This window comes from Apostichopus japonicus, chromosome 9 (assembly GCF_037975245.1).
Source record: "Apostichopus japonicus isolate 1M-3 chromosome 9, ASM3797524v1, whole genome shotgun sequence".
Lineage (NCBI taxonomy): Eukaryota > Metazoa > Echinodermata > Holothuroidea > Aspidochirotida > Stichopodidae > Apostichopus > Apostichopus japonicus.
Window position 1 is genome coordinate 16,452,152 of NC_092569.1, and position 21,565 is coordinate 16,473,716.

At 38.2% G+C, this 21,565-nt stretch overlaps 2 protein-coding genes across 3 annotated transcripts in view; both read right to left on the reverse strand.

Moving 5' to 3' along the window:
* Positions 1-273: 273 nt before the first annotated feature.
* LOC139972992 (fibrinogen-like protein A) overlaps positions 274-21,565 on the reverse strand; it is a 93,682-nt gene continuing 72,390 nt past the window's right edge. The window contains exon 5 of one of the 2 annotated variants that reach the window (XM_071979335.1): positions 274-684. In XM_071979335.1, the coding sequence (XP_071835436.1) occupies positions 428-684 (257 nt within the window). In that variant the 3' untranslated portion in view covers positions 274-427. The remainder of the gene's footprint in view (positions 685-21,565) is intronic. The other variant, XR_011795108.1, reaches the window with a different exon arrangement.
* Positions 2,182-10,979, reverse strand: LOC139973602 (uncharacterized). The gene is made up of 5 exons (XM_071980404.1): positions 10,658-10,979; positions 7,728-8,749; positions 6,200-6,266; positions 5,713-5,884; positions 2,182-4,874 (listed from the first exon to the last, which is right to left on the reverse strand). Exons 2-5 carry the CDS (start codon positions 8,589-8,591, stop codon positions 4,754-4,756), a joined length of 1,224 nt encoding a protein of 407 aa, XP_071836505.1. The 5' UTR covers positions 8,592-8,749; positions 10,658-10,979; the 3' UTR covers positions 2,182-4,753.

Genomic DNA, 21,565 nt, shown 5'->3' on the forward strand with positions numbered 1-21,565 from the left:
GAAGTCGTGCAGGGCTGCGGTAGTTAAAATATTATTGTTCTTGAACGGTAGATAGGGGTGGAGGAGTGGAAGATTGCTTCGAGGCAAAACCTGTAAACTGGAGTCATTGTGGATAACGGTTTTTTCTGTAGCTTATATATTGGGCGTTATCCTCGATTAATGTCGATCTCATTTTAGTAATGAAAACAATATAATTTGCATAAAAAAAAAACGCTCGATGCAAGCCACAATGGTTTCACAATGAAAAAAACTTCAAGATGGACGAGTCTGGAAATGTTTGTATTCATCTTCCTTTAATAATCATCATTCGATGTTATAAAAATCATTAGGAGTTGTTAAGTTAATAGTCGGATATTTCACAAGTTAGGCTATATGACGATGACACAATGTTCGATGATCATTCTAGTTGCTGAGAACGGTCGATGTATTACACTGGACGTATCTTCATTTCAGCGTATTTTATGTTGTAACCACTCCCTGGAAGATTATACCAGAATATGCTCTTGTAATTAGTACTTCCAGATGTGTACAGTCCGTTCAGGTTAGAATAATAATAATAACAATAAGTACCGTACCACCACGCTCCGTGACAATGCTGGGCCAAGTTATAACTAGAGTGACGATCATTGTCGCGGTCTAACGTCGTAAATGTCTGGTTTCTGTGATTCGCCATCCTATCGTTTGCTGCGAAAGGAAAACACAAATACGAGATCAAGTTGACAGGGATCTTCATTTTATTATTTGTTTACACGTTTGACTTAAATACTGGATGCATCATTAGGACTTTTTTGGATACCTTGTTGGAGATAATGAACAAGCTATACAATATAGTGTGAAAGAATCCTTCTAAAATCCCTCTTGTTGATAGTTAATTCGTTGTGCTTCAAACAGTACTTGTGGTAATCAGATGTGATATCACAGCTGTCAATAATGTCTGACTTTCAGTAAATCCCCATTTTTTGATCAATTTGTATTGACTTTGCATACCCCCAAGGTACACTGTTAAAAAAAATTCTGTTAAATTACTTTTTTTTTTTGGTAACGCAGTTTCCAAACAAATCCTGTAATTTAACAGAACATCTGTTTTAATAATTTTACATTTCAAGACTGTTTATTTTACAATCCATTTTGTTTTTCAAATTACAGAAAGTTACTGTAAAATAATTTTACAGCCCTTTCTGTTTTTTGCACAAACTGTTTGGAGTTGTAAAATTACAGTAATTCTGTAAATTGTTAACGTTAATTTACACACTTTTTACGTTTATTTACTGTCAGGTAGTGATATTCAACAGGTACCTACTGTTTTTTTTACTAATAATTTACATAGAATTGCGGATTTGAAATGTAAAATAACTTTACTCTGTATTTCAAAACATTTCGTTGGTGTTATTCTACAGGATCTCATGCATAAATTAAAGATTGTGAATGTTAATTTACAAACCACTTTTATTTGTTTACGGTCAGGTGTTATTATTTTAAAGATTTTTCACTGTAAATTTACAAGATGCTTCATCTTTTTTATTACCAGATGTTATTATTTTCAAGAATGTTTCTGTAAATTTATAAACCATTTCAGCTTTTTTACTGTCAGTTACTTTCCTTTTAAAGATTTTCACAGTAAATTTACAAACCATTTCAGCTTTTTTACTGTCAGGTGCAAGTCTTTTAAAAGTATATTGAAGATTTGTCACTGTAAATTTACATGACAATTCAGCTTTGTTACTGCAAGGTGTTTTCATTTTAAAGATTTTCACAGTAAATTTACATACCATTACAGCTCTTTACTGTCAGGTGCCATAATTTGACATATACTGAAGACTTGTCACTGTAAATTTACAAGACAATTCAGTATTTTATTGACAGGTGTCATTATTTTCATGACTGTTTCTGTAAAGTTACAAACCATTTCAGCTTTTTTACTACTACAGCTGTAGCTTAAAGATTTTAAATATATTAAAGATTTTACACTGTAAATTTAAAAGACACTTCAACCTTTCTACAGGTATTACCACGTGTCAATATTTTAAAGATTGTTTCCATCGTGCCAGGTGTATTTATTTCACAGATTCTCACAGTAAATTTAAAAAACCATTTTAGCTTTTAACCGTCAGGTGCAAATATTTTGAGTATGGTTACTGTAAACTTCTGTAACCTTACAAAGAGAGAACAAAAACAAAAATATACATGACAGTTCAAGTTTTATTCCTCTAACACTCAAAACGACGCAAATGTGAAAAAATGAAAAAATGATCATTTTGTACTTTTTGCTTCTTACTCCAGTCACATGAGCTGTTCATAGTTTCATGGCTTACATGTTACAGGGATGATTAAATGGGAGCTCATAGATCTGTTAACAACAATTAGTTAAACCAGGGAGCTAAAGGCTTAGTGATTCCTTGACTACATTTATCTTTGTTGACCTCAGATGACCTTTGACATTCATGTTCATGTTCTACTCATGAAGAAGTATGTCACTATTTTCCCTTTTAACTGAAAATGTCAGTCCACACCAACAACATTAATGTGCATATTCTTCCATAAGCAAGCTATACAATCAATTTTAACTTGATTGTACCAAGCATTCTGGACTTCCGTTTACAAGTTTTCATGACTGTTGACTAGATAACGTTTAACCTAACCCCAAAACAACAGGGGTGAAGTGCTCATCACAGGAAAATTACATACCAAGTATGTCCTCATCTGTCCAGACCTGGAAAAGTTAGCATGGTAGAAGCTAAAATTTGGTTGTTTAAAAAAAATAAATAAAACCCCATTTTTGGTCAAAAAATTACCCCAGAAACAATAGGTTTCTCTTCTTCCCATAAAAAAAGCTACATGCTTAATAATTTACGCTTGATCAGACAGATCATTCTAGACTTATCATGTTAGCAAGGTTTCCGAACTTTAATCTCTGTTGTACAACCTTCTTCCATCCATCATGGACTTTATAGATACCTCAAACTGAAATCAAGGAATCAAAAACATGAACAGTGGACATCAGACACTGCTGCTAATATTTAATCATCCATTACCATGCACTAGTAGTGTCCAACTTCTTCCGTAGAAGAGAACGAGAGTTATGACCATAACAACTTGTTGAAATAGCCAAACTACTGTTTGAACTATCTATCTCAATTCCAAAGAGATATCGGCGACAAAGCTGAGTAAAATTTTAGGCTTTCTATGAAAAATATTGCAATTTGAACAACAAATTGCATTTAAGAAGTGTAATGGAGCTTTTAAAGACCTTTTCAAAGATTAAACTGTCACATAACAAATAAAAAATTAACATCAAAAGCTAAAGTTTTTAAAATACCACCCAGTTTACTGAACTTCTTTATTAAGTATCTGGCATAAACAAATAACTGAAAACTTTTAAATTTATCAGGTCAGTAAATCTCCTTTAAAAAATGTGAACATCACCTGACTCAAAGAAAATCCATAGAAAGAAAATTGGCATTGCTTCAAAGTCGTTTTCTCAATGTCGTATTAGGATTTCCCTGACAGCAACCAGTTTATAACCCAGATTCCAGTTTCTTCAGAGGAAACTGGGGGTGGGGGGGTCTACCCAAGGCTGCAGGTGCAGTCACACAAGACCTTAGACACCTGCTGTTAACTTCCAGGAAACATTTTTCATAACATAAATATGAGCAGCACCAAAACCAGCACAGAAATGAGGTAATAGGAACTACCATGATTTCTTTTGGGAGGTTGAAGAGGGGAAATAGGGCACCATGCCACCATTGCAAAGCACAAGTCTCTCTGACACAATTTAAAGTGCTTCAAGCCATTGATATGATCGCTTGCTACTGCACATTGTTTGAGTGAATCAATTCATTGCTTTACATACATGTGTAAAACGATTCTAGGCTATTTTATGTTCATCTCAGAAAAAAACACCACAGCCCTTTAAAATAGGATGGATGGTTAGTAAGCAACAGGCCAGAGTTAGCATTTAGACATGGTTTTATGCCTATATAAATTTGTAACAGTCTGGTTTAGCAAATGATGCCCATTATTTATGCTAAGCAACATGTACAAACTGACCAATATTAATGGTAGCAGCCCCCATTCTTAGAGTCTTTGTTGTGATCCAAACAGGGATTTCTCCAGATAGACAAATTTACAATGCCCCATGCGGAGTAAACTCCAGCCTCAAGGTGAAGACAGATGTTCTAGATCAAACTATTGGAAAAGGAATCTACTACTGAGAGATGGTTGCAGGGAACAAACTTTGGCACCTATGGCACAAAAGATAGGAAACCCAATGACAGGCAATCACAGACATCCATTTCACCCAATACAGTAAGAATCATATTGCCACCTATGAACACTATAAACTTTTCTTCAAAGAAAGAAAGGGTCACATTGCCATACAATTTGTACAGAAAATGGTTTTGCCGATGGCTTACAAATTTTTATTCGATGGCAAGTTATCAACAATGATCATATGAGACATGTAAAAAAACATAACACCTAACCAGACAGACCTATTGAGTGTCCGGTACAGTAACAAAAAAGTAAGGCAATGAAACAGACTTAGATTAGTTACCTAAATGTTCTAAGTGAAATCTCTTTGAGACACATCGAGTAAACAGCAGTTCAATCAAGTTTGTCATTCTGCAACTGGCACAGAACCTCTGTCATGTCGTTAATAATTTTGTCACATACGTACTACTATTCCACCGCCTACTTAAGTAGCTTTTGCAGAAAAACTGTACAACCGTACTAAGGACCAACACGTCAACCTGTCCTACAGGTCCCACTCGCTTTCGAAGTCTTTCATCTGCCCCAACAGAGTGACCACCTTCGGATGCACTGCAGACTTCAGCTTACTTTTAGCAGAGGTGTTCGGATTAAGTCCAACAAAGCACCTGTGGGATGAACAGGAAAGCATGCATTACAATGTAATCAAATGACTGATGACTTTTGCAAGAGTTGGAGGGGGGGGGGGGGTAGGCTGTGCACCAAAGTTATTTCCAGCAGCTGATTTGCGATTTCAATTTAACAGCATTATATGATGTTCCATTCAAAATCAACGAACAAGCTGAAAGGAGCACCACCTAAGGGACATTATGACAAAGTTTCAAGAAAATCAAATGCTATTTGTAGGAGAAGATGCATTTTGGAGCCTATTGTGCCCCTTTAATGACCTTTGACCTTCACAAGGTCAAAGATGTCCCAGGGGTCAATGAACAGTGGCCAAGTTTGGTCAACATCCATCAAAATATGACCGTTTGGGGGCCTATACTTCTTTTCACCAAATTTTACTGTTTTAACTCAAACGGCATTATATGACGTTGCATTAAAAATTTACGGACAAGCTAAAAGGAGCACCACCCAATGTACATTATGACAGTCTCAAAGAAACCGAATGCTCTTTGTAGGAGATGCATTATGTAATTTTTCACACAATGACCTATTGTGCCCCTTTAATGACCTTTGACCTTGACTTTCACAAGATCAAAGATGTCCAAGGGTCAATGAACATTGTGTCCAAGTTTGGTCAACATCCATCAAGGAATAACCATCTGGGGCCAAAAAGGCAATTGTTGACAGATTAGCTCAACCAGCATGGGGCAAGGGGGTCCATTATGTGCACAAACCACATTCTAAGAAGGTCTGATGTCTTTGGTGCTGAATGCTAAGATAGAAGAAAGCTGAAAAACAAGTGCTACCACTCTCCACCTGACAATCAGTTGCAATACTCACCGTTGAATGAACTCCATGGTCACTGCACCCTTTGCAGGATATTCTATGTTGAATGCATAGAAACTAGCAAAGAGCATCCCCAGGGAAATGGCAAAATCATTGATCTTGTGGTTGTTGACTGGGACCTTGTCTACAACAATCCCGAAATGCCTTCCTGCCAGCAGTGTAGGACCTACCAAAAAAAAAAGATGTCCACATGATTTTCCCAATAAAACAAGTGGGTTCTCAAGCGCCGAATTTTGAGAATGGATCTTTGGGCCAAATATTCACTGTATTATTCCGTGGCCTCTAACGAGGACAATAGAGTTGTAGTTTTATAGTAACTGTTTGGAGCCTTTGGCATGAGACAGTCGGCAAATTTGTAGTCAGTTGGCATATATCTGACTCTGAAAACATGAAAAGGAACATTAAGATACATTTTTTCAAAGGTAAACCACACTCAGACCTGATCATTATTCCGGTGATTTGCTTAAAAATGCTCACTTACCAAAAACAACGATGCAGGGTGATGGCGATCCAATTTCATCTGCCACCTCTTCAACTGTGTTGGTCTCCTGAAAAAGAGATATCTCCTTATTAATGGGTAAGTAAATGTGATTTGTAATTTTGTAACGATATAAATACATACTGTGCAGTGCAGTTTGTGTAGTTGTGGTTTTCCAGGCATAAATAGCAGCCAAGAATGGAACATCCTCATAGCTCAGAGAGGATGGATCCCTCTAAGGTATAGAAGGGCCATGTATTTTTCTCTGCATGGCATAAGAGGCGACTAAAAGGAGAGGACTTGTATTGACTAACAACAGGAAGACACTAAGCAACACATGTGTATGGTCATTTTCACAATCAATGTTGTAACTTTCAATATTGGCATTCTTTGATCCATGGAAAGCTAACCAAGTGTGAGATCTTCCTAAGATATTCTACCATTTACTTGCCCTAACTAAGGTTTACCAACTTGATCAGGTTTACCTTGTAGATTTGACAAAACAATATGTGTCATGAATCTGCTAAGTTGACATTGCATAATTCAGAGTGGCTTTCTTTTTTTGGCATATCATTTTATTCATACATTTTTAATTCTCTAAACTTGTTATGCATATGAAGTTCCATTCAGTCTGGGGTTTTCAGAGTGAGCCCTAGCCTTCAAATGAAGCCTGTCAGCAAATTGTGGTTGAATCCTTGCATCCGACTTAAAGAACTTAGTCAAAAATATACAAAACAATTTGCAGGACAATCATTTTAGTGCTGTTTTTGGAATTCTTATTTGGGGGTACACTTAGTACTTCTCCTTTTACACAATAATGTTAGCTTAGGCCACATTATCATGTACTGTAATAGGAGAAACAGCTCTGGAGGCAAGGGGCGCTACTCCCTTTTGGCTTTTTAGTGCTGAGATGCTTTAGTTCGTGTAACACAACCACACTAAAAAGCCACCATAGCCACTCAATTCTTCCGTGTTTGGATATAAAATGAAACGTTGTCTCTTTGGCTAATCAAATTCCATGATTTTTCCAGGTTTTGAAGCATTTTGCCTCAAATTCCATGACTTTTCCAGGATTTAAAGCATCTTATTTAAATTCCATGACTTTTCCAGGTTTTCCAGGTAAGGCTGGGAACCCTGCATCTATAGAATTAGATGATTCAATTTGATTCTTAATGAAGCAATTTCTGGGTTTTTACTGAATTTTTGAGGCTGATTTAACCCCAGCCTAAACGGACTACTTATTGAATTATTTTCATAAACGTTTTTCTAATTTCTTCATTTATGCAACATACATACAGTACACAGGTGTTATCCACCAAAAGCAGTACCAATCCATGGTATGATGACAGGCCGTGCCAATTGGCCAGCCTCCAGTTCCATTACTTGCTGTATTGCAGGATTAATGTTATCTTTTGACCCTTTTATGTTGCACTAACCACAAAAGTACTTTAGTACAGAATGTACTGCATGCCAACAAACCACACCCAGTAGGCCCTATAGTTTGAATACAGATATGCCTCTCCATACCAACCTGTGAAAGATGCAAAAAAGAACTAGCATCTTCTCCAAAGTAGCTTGCCAGGAGGCAAATCAAGCCAGGCAGCTCTGCAGAATTGTCCTGAGCTTCCAGCTTCATAGTCTCAATGTTCTTCAGAGTGTCTTTCATGGTGATGCTCTTTGTGGGACACTTACGAAAGTACCGCAGGATGCGGCGCCCTTTGGTCTCCAAGGAATGCTCCAGCGTTGGCAGAAGATCGATTCCAACAAGCTCCTTGAAGTGCAAAAACATACCCAATTTTTCTGACAGAAAGGGGTATTCCTCCAACAGACCTTCAATAGTGACACTCTTTGAATTAATCAAAGTGCGGATTGAGAAATACACACTTTGCATGTGCGATGTGATTAGGTCTTCATCCCAGTCTTTCTCGCCAGCTGCATACATTTCCTTCAATGCAAGAATCTTCTCTTTCTGAGTGGCCTCAGTCTCTCCCTCAGGGAACCCTCCCGGTTGCCAGTTTATGCAACCATACGAGTCCCTCTTCTTGATGCGTTTTGTCTTCGGTTCGGTCACTTCTTCATCGGAAGTACTAGTCATTGAAGATGAAACAGATGGAACCGGGAGGTAGCTTTCATCTCTTTTTAAATTGTTTACTCTGTTTTCGAGTTGCTTCAAGATAGAAGCCGTGCCATCACCAATAACTTCACCTCCAATGTCGTCCCTGAAACTCGCAGGGTACGCACTCACAACCTTTTTTGCAACAGTGACCAAGTTTTTCCGTCCTGGGCTTTCATCAAGTTTGAAAATGTCATCACAGATTACTCTGATCATTTCCCTTCTTTCTCTGGGGGCTGGTCTCTTCTTTTTCTTTAAGCAATTGTTTAAGTTTTTAGACATCTTGCTCCAATGGACTTCGAACGTATCAGCCCAGTTTCCTGCGCACTGGTCTCTGGAAGGTTGAGTGTGTATGTCTGGTGTCGATTCTGTGGACAGTGTTGAGGTATCCAGGTCAACGGTTTCCTCTCCCTCACTCAGCACATTCTCTGGAGCAGTATCTTGGAATGAGAATAACCATACACAAAATAGTTATTAATACTGTAGAACATTAGGTCAGCGCGTAAGTTTGACTGTCCCAAGAATGTTAAGAGCCTGCAGAGTTAGGTGTTTTTTATTTAATCCAGAAAGCCAAACAGCTTAGTAATTCATTGACTGCCATAGATATGCTTTGTGCAACTTTGATCCTGCTCAAACAGCATTGCAGACTTTTGTGTACAAGGTTTTCAGACTTTAGCCTCTGGTGACCTTTGACCTTGACTTTCAGATGGTCAAAGGTGATAAAGCAGTCAATGAACATTATGTCTAAGTTGGGTCAACATCCATCGAAGACTAAGCCAGTGAGGGCCTATAGAACTTTTTTCTCTGATTTTACTGTTTCATTGCTACTGACATTATATATGAACATCTATCAAAAATATGTGTAGAATTTATAGGAAGCACCACCTAAAGAACATTATAACCCAATTTCAAGAAAATCTATTGTTCTTTGAAGGAGAAGTAGCATTTTGCAGTTTTTCCAATTTGTTTACAAAATAGCTCATTATGCACCTTAAATGACCTTTAACCTTGACCTTCAGAAGGTAAAAGATGCACCATCAGTAAATGAACATTGTCTCCAAGTTTGGTTAACATCTGTCAAAGAACAAACATTTGGCAGCAGAAAAAGCAAAAATTTACACTGGATAGATAGAGTGACAGTCCCATCACAATAGCTCAACCAGCATAGCTGGTTTGAGCTAAAAATCAGAACATTTTAGGCAAAAGATTTGGCATGGATTGGCAATTTATAAGTGCAAACTGCCAGGCCGATTTTCTGTTGAGTGAATTTTTACTTTGCATGCCACCTGCACAGTAGACTAGTGTGGATAAGGCAAGTTTTGGGGCAAAACAAATTCCGGCCCCCCCCATCCCCCAGGGGTCCCGTACACCTATGATCCTGTCCCTCCCTGTTCTATCTTTATTATTACAGCCAAGTGGTCAAAAAGGTTATGTAGTGCACCCCTGCACTGGGCTAGTTTAGATAAATTTTCAATTAAATGCTTTCAAGCAATTGTTTACAGAGGATTTGCCTTCATTGAACAATGACCACTGCAGACACAGTGTGGCTTTCATAATGTCCAAGTACATACAGTAAGCCTAGCTGTATTTCTGCCAAATCTAACATGGGTGACATTTGCAGAATTTTACAGAGAATATGGATGGGTTATGGTCTCTGACCTGTACTCATTATTGCTATGTGATTGATGTGATTAACTAATTTTGAAAACTGAGGAACAAGGCCCAGAATAACAAAAGTTAAGGAAAACATGTCTCCTTTGGAGAGTTGGGCTGTCTGCGGTCATGAAAAATAACCGGCATGGTCACGCAATTACTTTTATTTGCTGAAATGATTAAATGGGTTTACCAGACCTGCCAACTTTTCAAGTGCTAAAACTGTACTTGAGAGACAAAAAGTTGTATTTTACCCCAAAAACTGTATTTTCCCTGGCTGCCAAGAATATGCCCGAAGATGCAAGTGTCACATGACAGCATTCGCACTAATTAAGGCTCAAAATTGTGTCATTTGCACATCTACAGCCAGAATCTTCTGCGGGATAATCCCGCATAGATTTCTATAGGCCTAGCCCCTGTCTAGGTCTAACTTAGTACGAGGGACTGCAATAAGTGTTCACATAGATCTCGATCGTAGCACATGTGCAATGTTTGCATGCTCAGTTTATTGTCGCACAATCCAGCTGCACCTGGGAGTCTACTATGACATGCACGTATGCACAACAAATCAGAGTTACGATTGGGTAAAACTGTCTTTGATTGACATTTTGCAGAACTGGTACATGTCCAATTCTATTATGACCATGTGGAAAATAATGTACAAAGTCACAGCAGATTCAATAGCCTAGGCCTACCTGCAATTCCACGAAGCCATCACGAACTTTCATGTTCATACGATTAATCCCCTAGGCCAGCTTCCATTTTTAACTTTCCGTATGGCGACGAAGTCGAAGGAGAAGCTTAAATATTGCCAAAACATTGCGCATTTCGACATGCACCTTATCCATATGGCGGATCTATAGTCCAAGTTTGGCCTCAATCCGACTTTCCCTTATTGTACTGGGTGTATATGTACGGAGTGCCATGTGTGCCAGAAAACTATGTTTAAACCTAACACTAATATACACACTGTACATATACACCCACTACAGTGTATGTACTGTACACACTGTACATACATGTATGTACTGGTTGAAATTCATTTTATAGTAAAGTCTACTATTTCAACCAATTGTATATGTACAGTGTGTATATTAGTGTTAGGTTTAAACATAGTCTTCTGGCACTCATGGCACTCCGTACATATACACCCAGTACAGTGTATGTACTGTACACACTGTATACATATGTATGTGCTGGTTGAAATTCATTTTATAAGTCTTCTAATTTAATGAATTCAACCAGGAGAAAACAAGTTCATTGCTAATAGTATTTTTTTTATATAAAATTAAAAACTGCACAGTATTGAAGGTATTGAGGTACTGTATATAATTATCAATTAGTAGCAATAAGCCCCACTCCTTAATGTAGGACTGTTCAATTATATTGCATGGGCAATTTTATGGTACTACAACAATAGGCTTCACCCCTTCTTATAGGACCATTCCATTAAATTGCACAGGTAAAACATTTTTCCTTTTAATCTTAAAACCTCTTTTGTGACAACTTGAATGAAAGGAGAGGCTACATGAGTGTAGAATAAAATTACACCTCCCACTGCTACACACCAAATTTCAACTTGATAGGAACAATCATTCTGGACTTATTAATGTTTACAAGGGTTTTAAACTGACCTCTGACCCAACCCCAAAACAATAGCTATCATGTACTCATCATGGGAAAACACATACCAATTATAAGCTTCATCCATCCACGTAGGGTCGACGTTATCGTGTTTACAAGCTTAAATTAGGCAAAATATCAACTTTTCACAATTTTCCCATTTTTTTAAACAAAACCGAATTTCAGCTAACTGTTAGACTTACAGTGAAACCCACAGCAGCCTCGCAGTGGATGAATCATGTCATGAGCAAAATTTAGAACTACACTGGAGCCTGGAACAGCCGGGGACGGTGAAAACCAAAACCAGGACTCGTAGACCTGTGCAGCAACTTATTCATAAATCACCATCACACTACCTCTACTAGTGCAGGGGTGTAAGAGAGGTTTTGAAAAAAGTCTGCAAAAGTGGTAAGTTCGGTCGAAGTTAAAAAATCGGAATTCCGCGTAAAATCAGAGATTTCACAGCCCTGACTAGTGTAAGAGTTGCTGGGTCACTATGAACAACACTGACATTTACCCAACTAAATCGCACGCTCAGAAATAAGGAGTTACCAGGAACAGGCAAGATCACAGCCTATTTAGCCCCCATTCCCCCCCCCCCCCCCAATATTTTAACCAAATCGCTGCTCATGCGGTACATTTTGTGTCCATGTGATATTGCCAGTGTACCATAGTGACCTTTGACAATATATCATTATCATATTATTATAATGTAAGCATGAGCTGGCTTCTTAATTGAGAACCAGGCTCCAGTATTACTTAAATAAAGTATATTTACCTTTACCTGCAGTTGACCACGCATCTATGAGTCTTCTGCGCTGAATAGGCTTCAGCATAGAGAGGTCGTCCTCCGTAACAAATCTCAGATCACCCACAGATTCAACTCCAACATCCACAAGTTGATCCAGGACTCCATTTGCAAGTGCCAGTGGCAAGGATGGCAGTGCATCACTGATAGCAGACTGAATGGGACTAAGTCTTACAGTATCGGATGAATCATATGCATCCATTTTTCACTTACTATGCTTTACCTGACCTGTATAGTAAAACCAAATTAAAACACTCAAGCAAATGAGTGCATGTGTATGCATGCCACACATTAAAGCAGGCTACTACTCCACTGCAGGCTGCAGACTGCAGCGTATGCTTGATCTGTATCATACTCAAGCACTAACGACCTAATTTTTCATGCCTAATACACAATATTTATTAGCATGCAAAAATTATACTTTTGTTTAAAAAAAAAAAAAAAAATACCTTAGCACTAGTGCTTGGCTTGTCTAGTGGATGTAGGCCTAGTTGCTAACTAATAATGAAATTTACAAAAATAGTTTCTCATGCTTTTGTCTAAGAGTGAAGGACTACGGCAAAACGCAACACTTAACAATAAAGACGCGGGCTTTGTGATTCATTGCCTGAAAGTTTTAGCTTGCTGGTAGTAAGTGCAGGATGCACAGTTTGCATTATCATCTCTGCATGTCTTCACAATGACACTAAGTTGTGAAACTATAAAACTGTGTGGTAATGGTGTATACATTGTAGGCCTATACTATGGATGTGATTATGACACAAAATTATAGCATTCAGACTAATGTTTGTCAGTTAGTCAATTGTGTGCTGTACCTCCTATACCACAGATAATGCAAGGTTTCCAGGTAGGCCTACTGCACACCAGTGGTTTAAACCTGTGGTCAGCAAACTAGAGGTCACAACCCTTCTGAGGGTCCCAAAAATATTTTAAGGGTCTAGACAAAATTGCAAGGGAAAAAATATTGCCAAGTTTGTCATTGAAAATGGAGTGATTAAAGTCTAGAGCCAGTGATCTGCATCGTGTTGTGTTGCCGGTACTCCACATCAGTCAGATTTTTGTCCACAGTAATGGTGTTTCTCATGTAATATTAAACTGAAACCGAGGTGGTAGTACTAGGCACTGCCTTGACATACGGTGAACTGTTTAACGCATATAGTTACACAGATTTTAAACTGGCAATCGTTGGTAGGTTATCGCTCAATGACAGCAGCTAAGTACGCTTGAGAATATTGCAGTGCTATGCTTATATTATCGTCATTTAGCAAACATTACCATGATGTTGTATACCGTCCGTCTACTACTTTATCTTCACGCACTATTCACACATGCCATTTGTCAAGTTGCATCAAAGCGGGCATGGGGCACAAGCTAACAAGGCCAATGCAGCCATGGGTCATGGGGAATACTGCCTCATAACAAGTTCTGAGATGGACACAATCCAATTATTCAATGGTTCAAGCTGGAACGCTCAGGCCAAGATTGTACTTCGCCCTCAAGGCACATTATGGGCAAAATAAAGGCAGGATTAAAAAGAATGGCCGTTTGGAGAACACTAGTTAAAAACATGCTTCTAATTGCACTTTAAACCGGTTGTCCAAACGTGTAGGTTTATCACCGGTTTACTGCCCTGACCCCTGGTACTATCAGACACGTGCAGTGAAGGGTTCTAGGCCTACAAGTTCAGATTGGCATGTCTTAATATGGGATTGCGATGAATATTTCTAGCGTGTCTAACAAGGGACGAATGTTAGAAAAAATAGCGTTCTCCTCTTTGGGAAAGAAATTACTGATTTTCAACTTTTTATTTATTATTATCAAGTGTGTTTAAAGAGTAATGACGGTTTGAGTAAGAACTGTAACAGTAACGCTATGAGCGGTCGGCTTGTTTGTACTCTTGGCCTATTTGCACTCTGGACATACACCCTTGTAACTGTGAACTGGCTTATTGCTTTAGGCTGGCTTTGTCAATATATACCTTAAAATCAAAATCCCAGAGTCAGCTTTGCAACCAAGTGCTGAGACAATCAAGGACTTACATTTTCTTGAGCATGCCAGGGGTACTAGGAGTGTGTCATGCAATTAACAATTACAGTATTCATGTGTCTTTGTTTTTTTTTTGCCTGTGAAATGTATGCATATAAAATGCCCCCCTCCCCTTTTAAGTGCTGCTTTTAAGTGCTATATAATTTAGAAGGGACATGCCACCCCTATACTGTCAGGCTATACCACTGTCACAAAATATTCAATATACACGAATGGTTGCAGGCTGTATACACAAGCAACTGAAGGTGTGCCTTGCATCTCTTTGAACCAAAACAAAATTTACTCACCATTATTTACACAGAGTAAGAAATCAAAAGTGAAAACAGTTATGTTTTAGAGGGAGCAGAAGTCTTCCTCGAACTAGATATGCAGTCAATGGATAATAGTCCGAAAGCTTTGATATATTCACACACACTACATTATTGGAGGGATGCAGCATATATACTCCTAAACCTTGAAGTATGGTGGCAGAGTGGAGCTTTACTAAAAGGTATGCTTCGTCACAGACCAAAATGGTCAGAAGTATGCAACCAAACTTCATGTCCTCACAAGCTACAAATAACCCTGCACTGTACTCGGTACCACTAACGTGCATTCTTTGACTACAAATGGCCAAATCAGTATTTACATTTGCTTCTAGCAAGGCAGCCCTGATCTCAAGACTGAAAATCTCAGGATTCAAACACGTTCCTTTTTCAAGAGAGAACCTTGATTGAAACAGATTCCCAGCACTGTTATATGCTTGCAGCATTTGGTGTCTCTCTGACAGAGTATGTGTTATGTTGAGGAAATTATGGCAATTTCGGCTACATCTTTTGAAATATGAGTGCTTGCTTTCAAAACGAAGAGTCCACAGTCTTATCAATGGTCCGAGCTTGACTATCAATTCAGGATAGTGACTGAGAAAGTGATGTTTGGGCCTGAGATTTACACAAGGAAAGACACTTTTCCTCCCATCGAGATACTCTTCTATCAATACTCTGAGGTAACCTATTTCATTGAACGTGATCTGGGGAGCACAGACATACTGAACAATTTCTCGTAACAGTAAAAACAGCTTCCAAACAATGTCACTTGGGTCACAAACCTCCTGACCAAATAAAATTGGAAACAACTTCATCAAGCACCAATTCTCCACTGCTTGTCCACCAAGCCTGGTAGCATTTTGGTTGATTTTTGCAGGTTTATTATTGATGTCAGGACCAATAAACTTAAACTGCTCCAACTTCCTATTCAAGTTTAGGTAAGTAAACCACTGTTTTTCCTTCACCCAGTAATTTATGAAGAGCGCCAAGTCGTAATCTACCACACCTTCGAAAAGATCATGCCCCAAGCAAGGTGGTAGTCCAGGAGAACACACATGGTAATATGTGAGAGCATTGAAATGCGAGTCAAACTTGATCCCTTGATAAATACTTTCATTAGATTGCCGGAGTTGTTCCACACACCTATTATACTCATCAGGAGTTCTACATTTACCGTTAGCATAAGGAGCACCAGAGAGAAATTCCTGCCTTGTCAGCAAGCAAAACCTACAAAAATGTTGTGCAGTGAAACTCTCAACAAACCCACCAATGGTGTGTGACCCTAAGTTGTCACCCATGATACAAGCCAGGGACCCTTTAAATCTGCGACCATCTTTCAACTGTATACCACTTTCCTCTAATGATTTTAAATCTTCTATGAGTCTTTTGAATACCTTTTCTTGACCAAACTGCTTTAGATCACTTTCTTTGCAAAGAAGTGCAAGCTGCAATGACTCAATTGATGATCGATACTCGGGAGGGATATTGCCAAGTGAATAATACACGGCCAATATTTTGTGTTTTTTTTTCGCAGAGCCTAGAGGGTTCACTACTTCGAAGGCATCTTGAAACAACATAACAGGGACTACATTGCTATCACTTTTAAACAGTTTGTTTTCCCTGAAAACTTGCCCATCAGTGATGTCATTTAGTGCAGAGGGATTTGTACAATTTGCCTCAGATTTTAACGGCGTTGACTCATTTTCAAGGAGGAGCTTAATGGTGTCCAAAAGAGGAACATAGTGGCAATGATGTATTTTACCTGATATGCCGCTGCCAAGGGCAATAGATACTGGGCACACAAAGTTCAATGACTTGTAGAATACTCTTCTTGTATGTTTGGTGCGTAGTTCACCTTTCACGCTATCAATGGCAAGCCACTCATCTTCGGAATTTATATAAGCAACCAATTGCTCTATGAAATCTTCACTTACTTGTGCCTCCTTCAATTTACTTGTAAGTTTCAATTCAAGAGAGGCCTTGCAAATATCATGAATACTTTGCAGCTCTTCCACAATAGTCTGTATTGTTGACTCTGGAACCAATTTTTGTCCCTGCAGCTTAAGCAAGAATAATGCAAAACTTTTCAAAAAGTCAGTTTTAGAAGTGTTTTCCTGTGGAGCTTCATCATTTGATTTATCTAGATCTATGTGACAGTCAACTTCTTCCAAACATGGGCTATGGGTGGGGCTAGGGGACATAGAGTGGTCATCAATGGGACTGCTCAAAGATGGGGCACCATTTGTTAAATGCGTTTTGTAAACATTGTTGATGCTTTTCACACCCCACTTTCTATGGTAACGAGACAAATGAACAGCAAATGTCGTCTTTTTGGTAAATTTTCTTTTGCACTGGCTAAATGGGCAGTTTATAATTTTTCCATCATCGATATGTTTTTTAAGATGCCAGAAGAATGACTGCAAATTGGGGCATTCTTTTTGGCAAAAGGGCAGTGCACACTTGAGCGATTGGTTTAATGTGCAAAACTGGCTTAAGCCCAGAGTAGAAGCTCTAGAAGATTCACCATAACTTAAGTTACCCCTAGGCACCCTAGACCTATGATGTTTTCGAGTGATGTGAACTTTCAATGAAGTGAAAGTCCTAAAAGTATACTGGCAATTTTGGAAGCAACATGGAAATTGAACATTTGCCAAGTTTCGGTGGCTTCGTAGGTGGCCTATGTAGTTAGCGACACTATTAGTTGAGGTTTTGCATATAGTACATAAACCAATAAACATTATTCCCCATGAAAAGGCAAGTAGTGTCAGGATATTCATATGGCCTGACGTTTCCTGTGTCTTTGTGACTGTAGGCCTAGGCTAATGCATACTGTAGATTACAGCTAGGCATATTCATGAGGACGTAACTCATAGTAGGCCTAACGATAGTCAATGAGCTTGTTACTTGTTACTGTTAGGAGCAGGCAACTGCAATTACTTAACGCTAAACGTTCGCTTCGGCCTAGACTTGAGCCTAGAGGCCCGGCCCAGGTAAATTACGCGTAACCTAGCCTACACACACTTCAGTCACTCAGTAGGTTAGGTTAGAGTCGGCTTAGCCTAACTTGTTATATTACAATAGTGTACTGACTGCGACAACATGTGGCATACATGACACATAGGCTACAAACTTAAAAAATAGTGGTTTAAGGTCATCAGGAATTGTTTAGTCGAATTACCAAAGATGCAGAAAATAATTCGTCGCCTTAATTACTGGTGATAGTAGATTTTTAGAAGTAGTAGTCTCAAAACAGCCCGATAACAGTTCCGCTTCAGCAACCGAACCTAGCGATGAAGATACTGTACTGCAACTGTTCCGGCCGCGTAATTTTTTTTCCCAGGACCCCCAAGTACCGTCCACACATACATGCACAGTATTACTACAGTATACTGCAGGCGGGGCGAGCACGCGGCACACAATTTATACCGGTTCGCGCCGGATTCGTTACGTTTTATTACCCCATAAAGGATAAGTGCTAGGGCCAATCAAATTCTGCACATCGGTTAATGTAATATTTAAATATATATGTTTGGCTCAACAATCCTAATTTTTATCGGCAAGAGTTTTACCAGTCCCAGATTATTCTAAAAATACATTGCCTTGACTCGAATTTTAAACTTTCACTCTGCGGATTTGTTTGTAATATTCTGAAAACAAAAAGTTTTTCCTATCTTTATTTGAATAAAATATCAGCCTAATCTAAAAACTTGTTTGCGTTTCACATGATAGTTAAATAACGACTAATCAAACTGTACAGTTTTGGTAAAGTAATTTATTCTCCTTTTTTATTTTCTTCTAATTTCTGGGTTTTCTTTTAAAATGAAATGAAAAAGAAGACACATAAAATACTCTAAGATTTTACTTATAATTTTTTTGAGGAGCCAAACTCTGTCAACTTCTGCATACATTGCTTGTCTTGTACTCTTGTATGAAATAAACAAATAGTCAACGGTAACTTCTATTTAGAGTTCGCTGTGGTTGGCTCTCATGCCCGACCCTTTTCCCGCGCGCGCCAACAAATGAACGCCATTTGTTAACTCAGACATGCAACTGGAATTAGATATTAAAGTTTTCGATGCCACGTTTGGCCCTTCCTTCAATGCCCGCGGGACAAAAAATTACTTCCCCTAAAAAAGTGCGCTGCTATTCGGAGCTGCGAAGCATTTTGCGTTACGGGTGGACAGTCCCACTGATATTTTAAGGTATATTTTTAAGGTATCAGTGGCGTAGTCGTAGTTATTATCAGGGGCGACGTCAGCGACGGGGGTTCCGGCCATCGATGGGCACCCCGGAGACCCCGCCTCCCCCCGTCCGAAGAGGAGTGGCCCCTAGTTGGAGAGAAAAATGGAAAAACGTCGGGAGCCTTGGCCAAAAAATTGTGAAATAAGTAGTCTAATGTAAAAACAGTGGTCACCCAGTCTGGGAGAAAGCGTAAAAGCGGGGAGGCCCGGAGCAAAGTTTACGAATAGCCTGAGATTACAAATAAAGTATGCCTCCGCTTTTCGTACTCAGTTGCAGGTACCTAATTAAAACAGGGGCATATCCAGAAATTGTCAATAGGGTGGGCGCAAAGCATGACTGATCGCCGTCCTGGGGGGAGTCTAAGGGGATGGGGTGGCCCCCTCCCCTTTGGGAAATTTTTGCCTCTGCAGAAGGGCTGAGATGCCAAATGGTGCTATATGTTTAATGTGACCAATTTTCAAGCCTATCTTTTGCAGGATTTTTCATTTTTGTGCTCATTTCTTGGGGTCATGACGGCCAATAGGGGGGGGGAGGGCGCCTCCCCCTGGATCCGCCCCTGATTAAAACTTGAGACATATACATGCTTGAAAAAAATACAAAATCGGGGAAAACAGGATAGAATATGAGAACGTAGGAAATGCAGGTGATACTGAGGTGCGCATTTCTAAAAAAAAAGAAAAAAGAGGCGCTATAGGCCTAAGGCGCAAAATTTAAGAACACCAACCATCTAAAATCAAGTCGGGGGTACAACGCAGACAATGGTGCTACATGTCTGCGTTGTACTGCGCTGTACTGCAAACCAGAATGTGCAACTATCGGCGAACGACGGCAAATGTGTGCAGCACGGTCAAACCTTTATGTGCTCCAAGGCGCACCGGAACACATGAAGCAACTATAGCAGCTCGGCACTGACGCAACTCGACTGAGTCGATGTGCAGATGTAGCAAACATTTGTAATTTGACTCAGTTGCAAGCAGTCGCAGTACGCAATTTCTTACAAGCCTAAAGCACAACTAATATGTTAAAGAATGTCTATAAAATAAATAAAAGAGTTTCCTTTGGTCAAAATACAAACTATCTGTCAAACTGCGATCATTTTGTAAATGGGAATATAACTTAACATATTTTTTTACGGAATTGTTATTTTACAAACACTTTGTGAAAAAGTCGTAAAATAACAGAACGTAATATTTAAAAACAGGAAATTATGTTGAAGAATTACAAATACATTTGTGTTCTGTTAATATCAACAGAATATGTAAATTGACATGTAATTTTACATAACTATATTGTTTTACAGTCCCTTTCTGTAAAAAAAAAATCATATAACAGCAGGATATAAAGGTAGAAAAACAAAAACTAATGTTTCCTAATTGAAACATTTTTGATATGTAATATTACAGTTTACGTTCTTCAAATTACAGTTATATCATCAAGTAACAGACAATTTATGTCAAATAGAGAAAACACAACATTTCTGTAAAAATATGCCTGTAAAATTACCGATTTTTTTTTAACATGATGCAATTTTACATAACTGTTGTTTTACAGTCCTTTTCTGTAAAAAAATCTTATAAAAGCAGGATATAAAGGTAGAAAAACAAAAACTAATGTTTCCGAATATAAACATTTTTTATATGTAATATTACAGTTTACGTTCTTCAAATTACAGTTATATCATCAAGTAACAGACAATTTATGTCAAATAGAGAAAACACAACATTTCTGTAAAAATATGCCTGTAAAATTACCGATATTTTTAACAGTGTAGGTTATATACGATAGGGTGAAAAATCAAGCAATAGTTTTGTATATGTTTTTGTTTAGTGTAAAGTAAAACTATGACATCACACTTGTTTTCATCAAATTTATTTATTATACCAAGTTCCTTACAATTTCAGCTATTAATATATGGATAACTTTTACAATTACTGGAAAATTAATGACAAACCGTGTGTTTCAGTTGTCATTGGTAGTTTCATATATACATATATATATATATATATATATATATATATATAGGTTTTCGGTTTTCGGTTTCTGTTTTATTCCATTTTTTTTTAGTTTGTTTTGTTTTGTTTTGTGTTGTTTTTTTGTGCTTTCCTAAAGGGTTTTATTGCTATGACTATATGAGAGCAGGGTAGGAAATAGGAGATTCATACTTTGGAATAACATTCCACTTCCCTATACCTCTACTTCCTGGTGGACACTCAGATTACACGGGAAATGAATTTGACGAAGAATATTCTATGTTTATAATCATATCTTAGAGCGACTTTTCAAATAAATATATATATATTGTCAGCTGTCTATGCAGAGCTTACTACCTTTATTGTTGGAACGCATTCAGTAATAATAGTAGTAATAATACATGTGGGTTGCACGTTGCCAAATGTCACAAATGGCACATTTTCCCAATATGCCAATTGTTTATTACCTTTAAATTTCGTATTGATCTATATTAATCGTATTAATAGAAACACTGCATTATTCATATATCATATAGCGCTGACGTTTCACTTCCAACTGAGAGTTATACCTCAGAACAGCAGGGAAATGCAAAGAGCAACCACATGACA

Excerpts from the sequence above, each read along its gene's own strand:
- LOC139973602 (XM_071980404.1), bottom strand. The coding sequence starts at position 8,591 with ATGTCTAAAAACTTAAACAATTGCTTAAAGAAAAAGAAGAGACCAGCC. Across the intron at positions 6,267-7,727 it reads CTTTTTTGCATCTTTCACAG|GAGACCAACACAGTTGAAGA; the intron begins GTTGGTATGGAG and ends TCTCTTTTTCAG. Across the intron at positions 5,885-6,199 it reads ACCCTGCATCGTTGTTTTTG|GTCCTACACTGCTGGCAGGA; the intron begins GTAAGTGAGCAT and ends TTTTTTTGGTAG.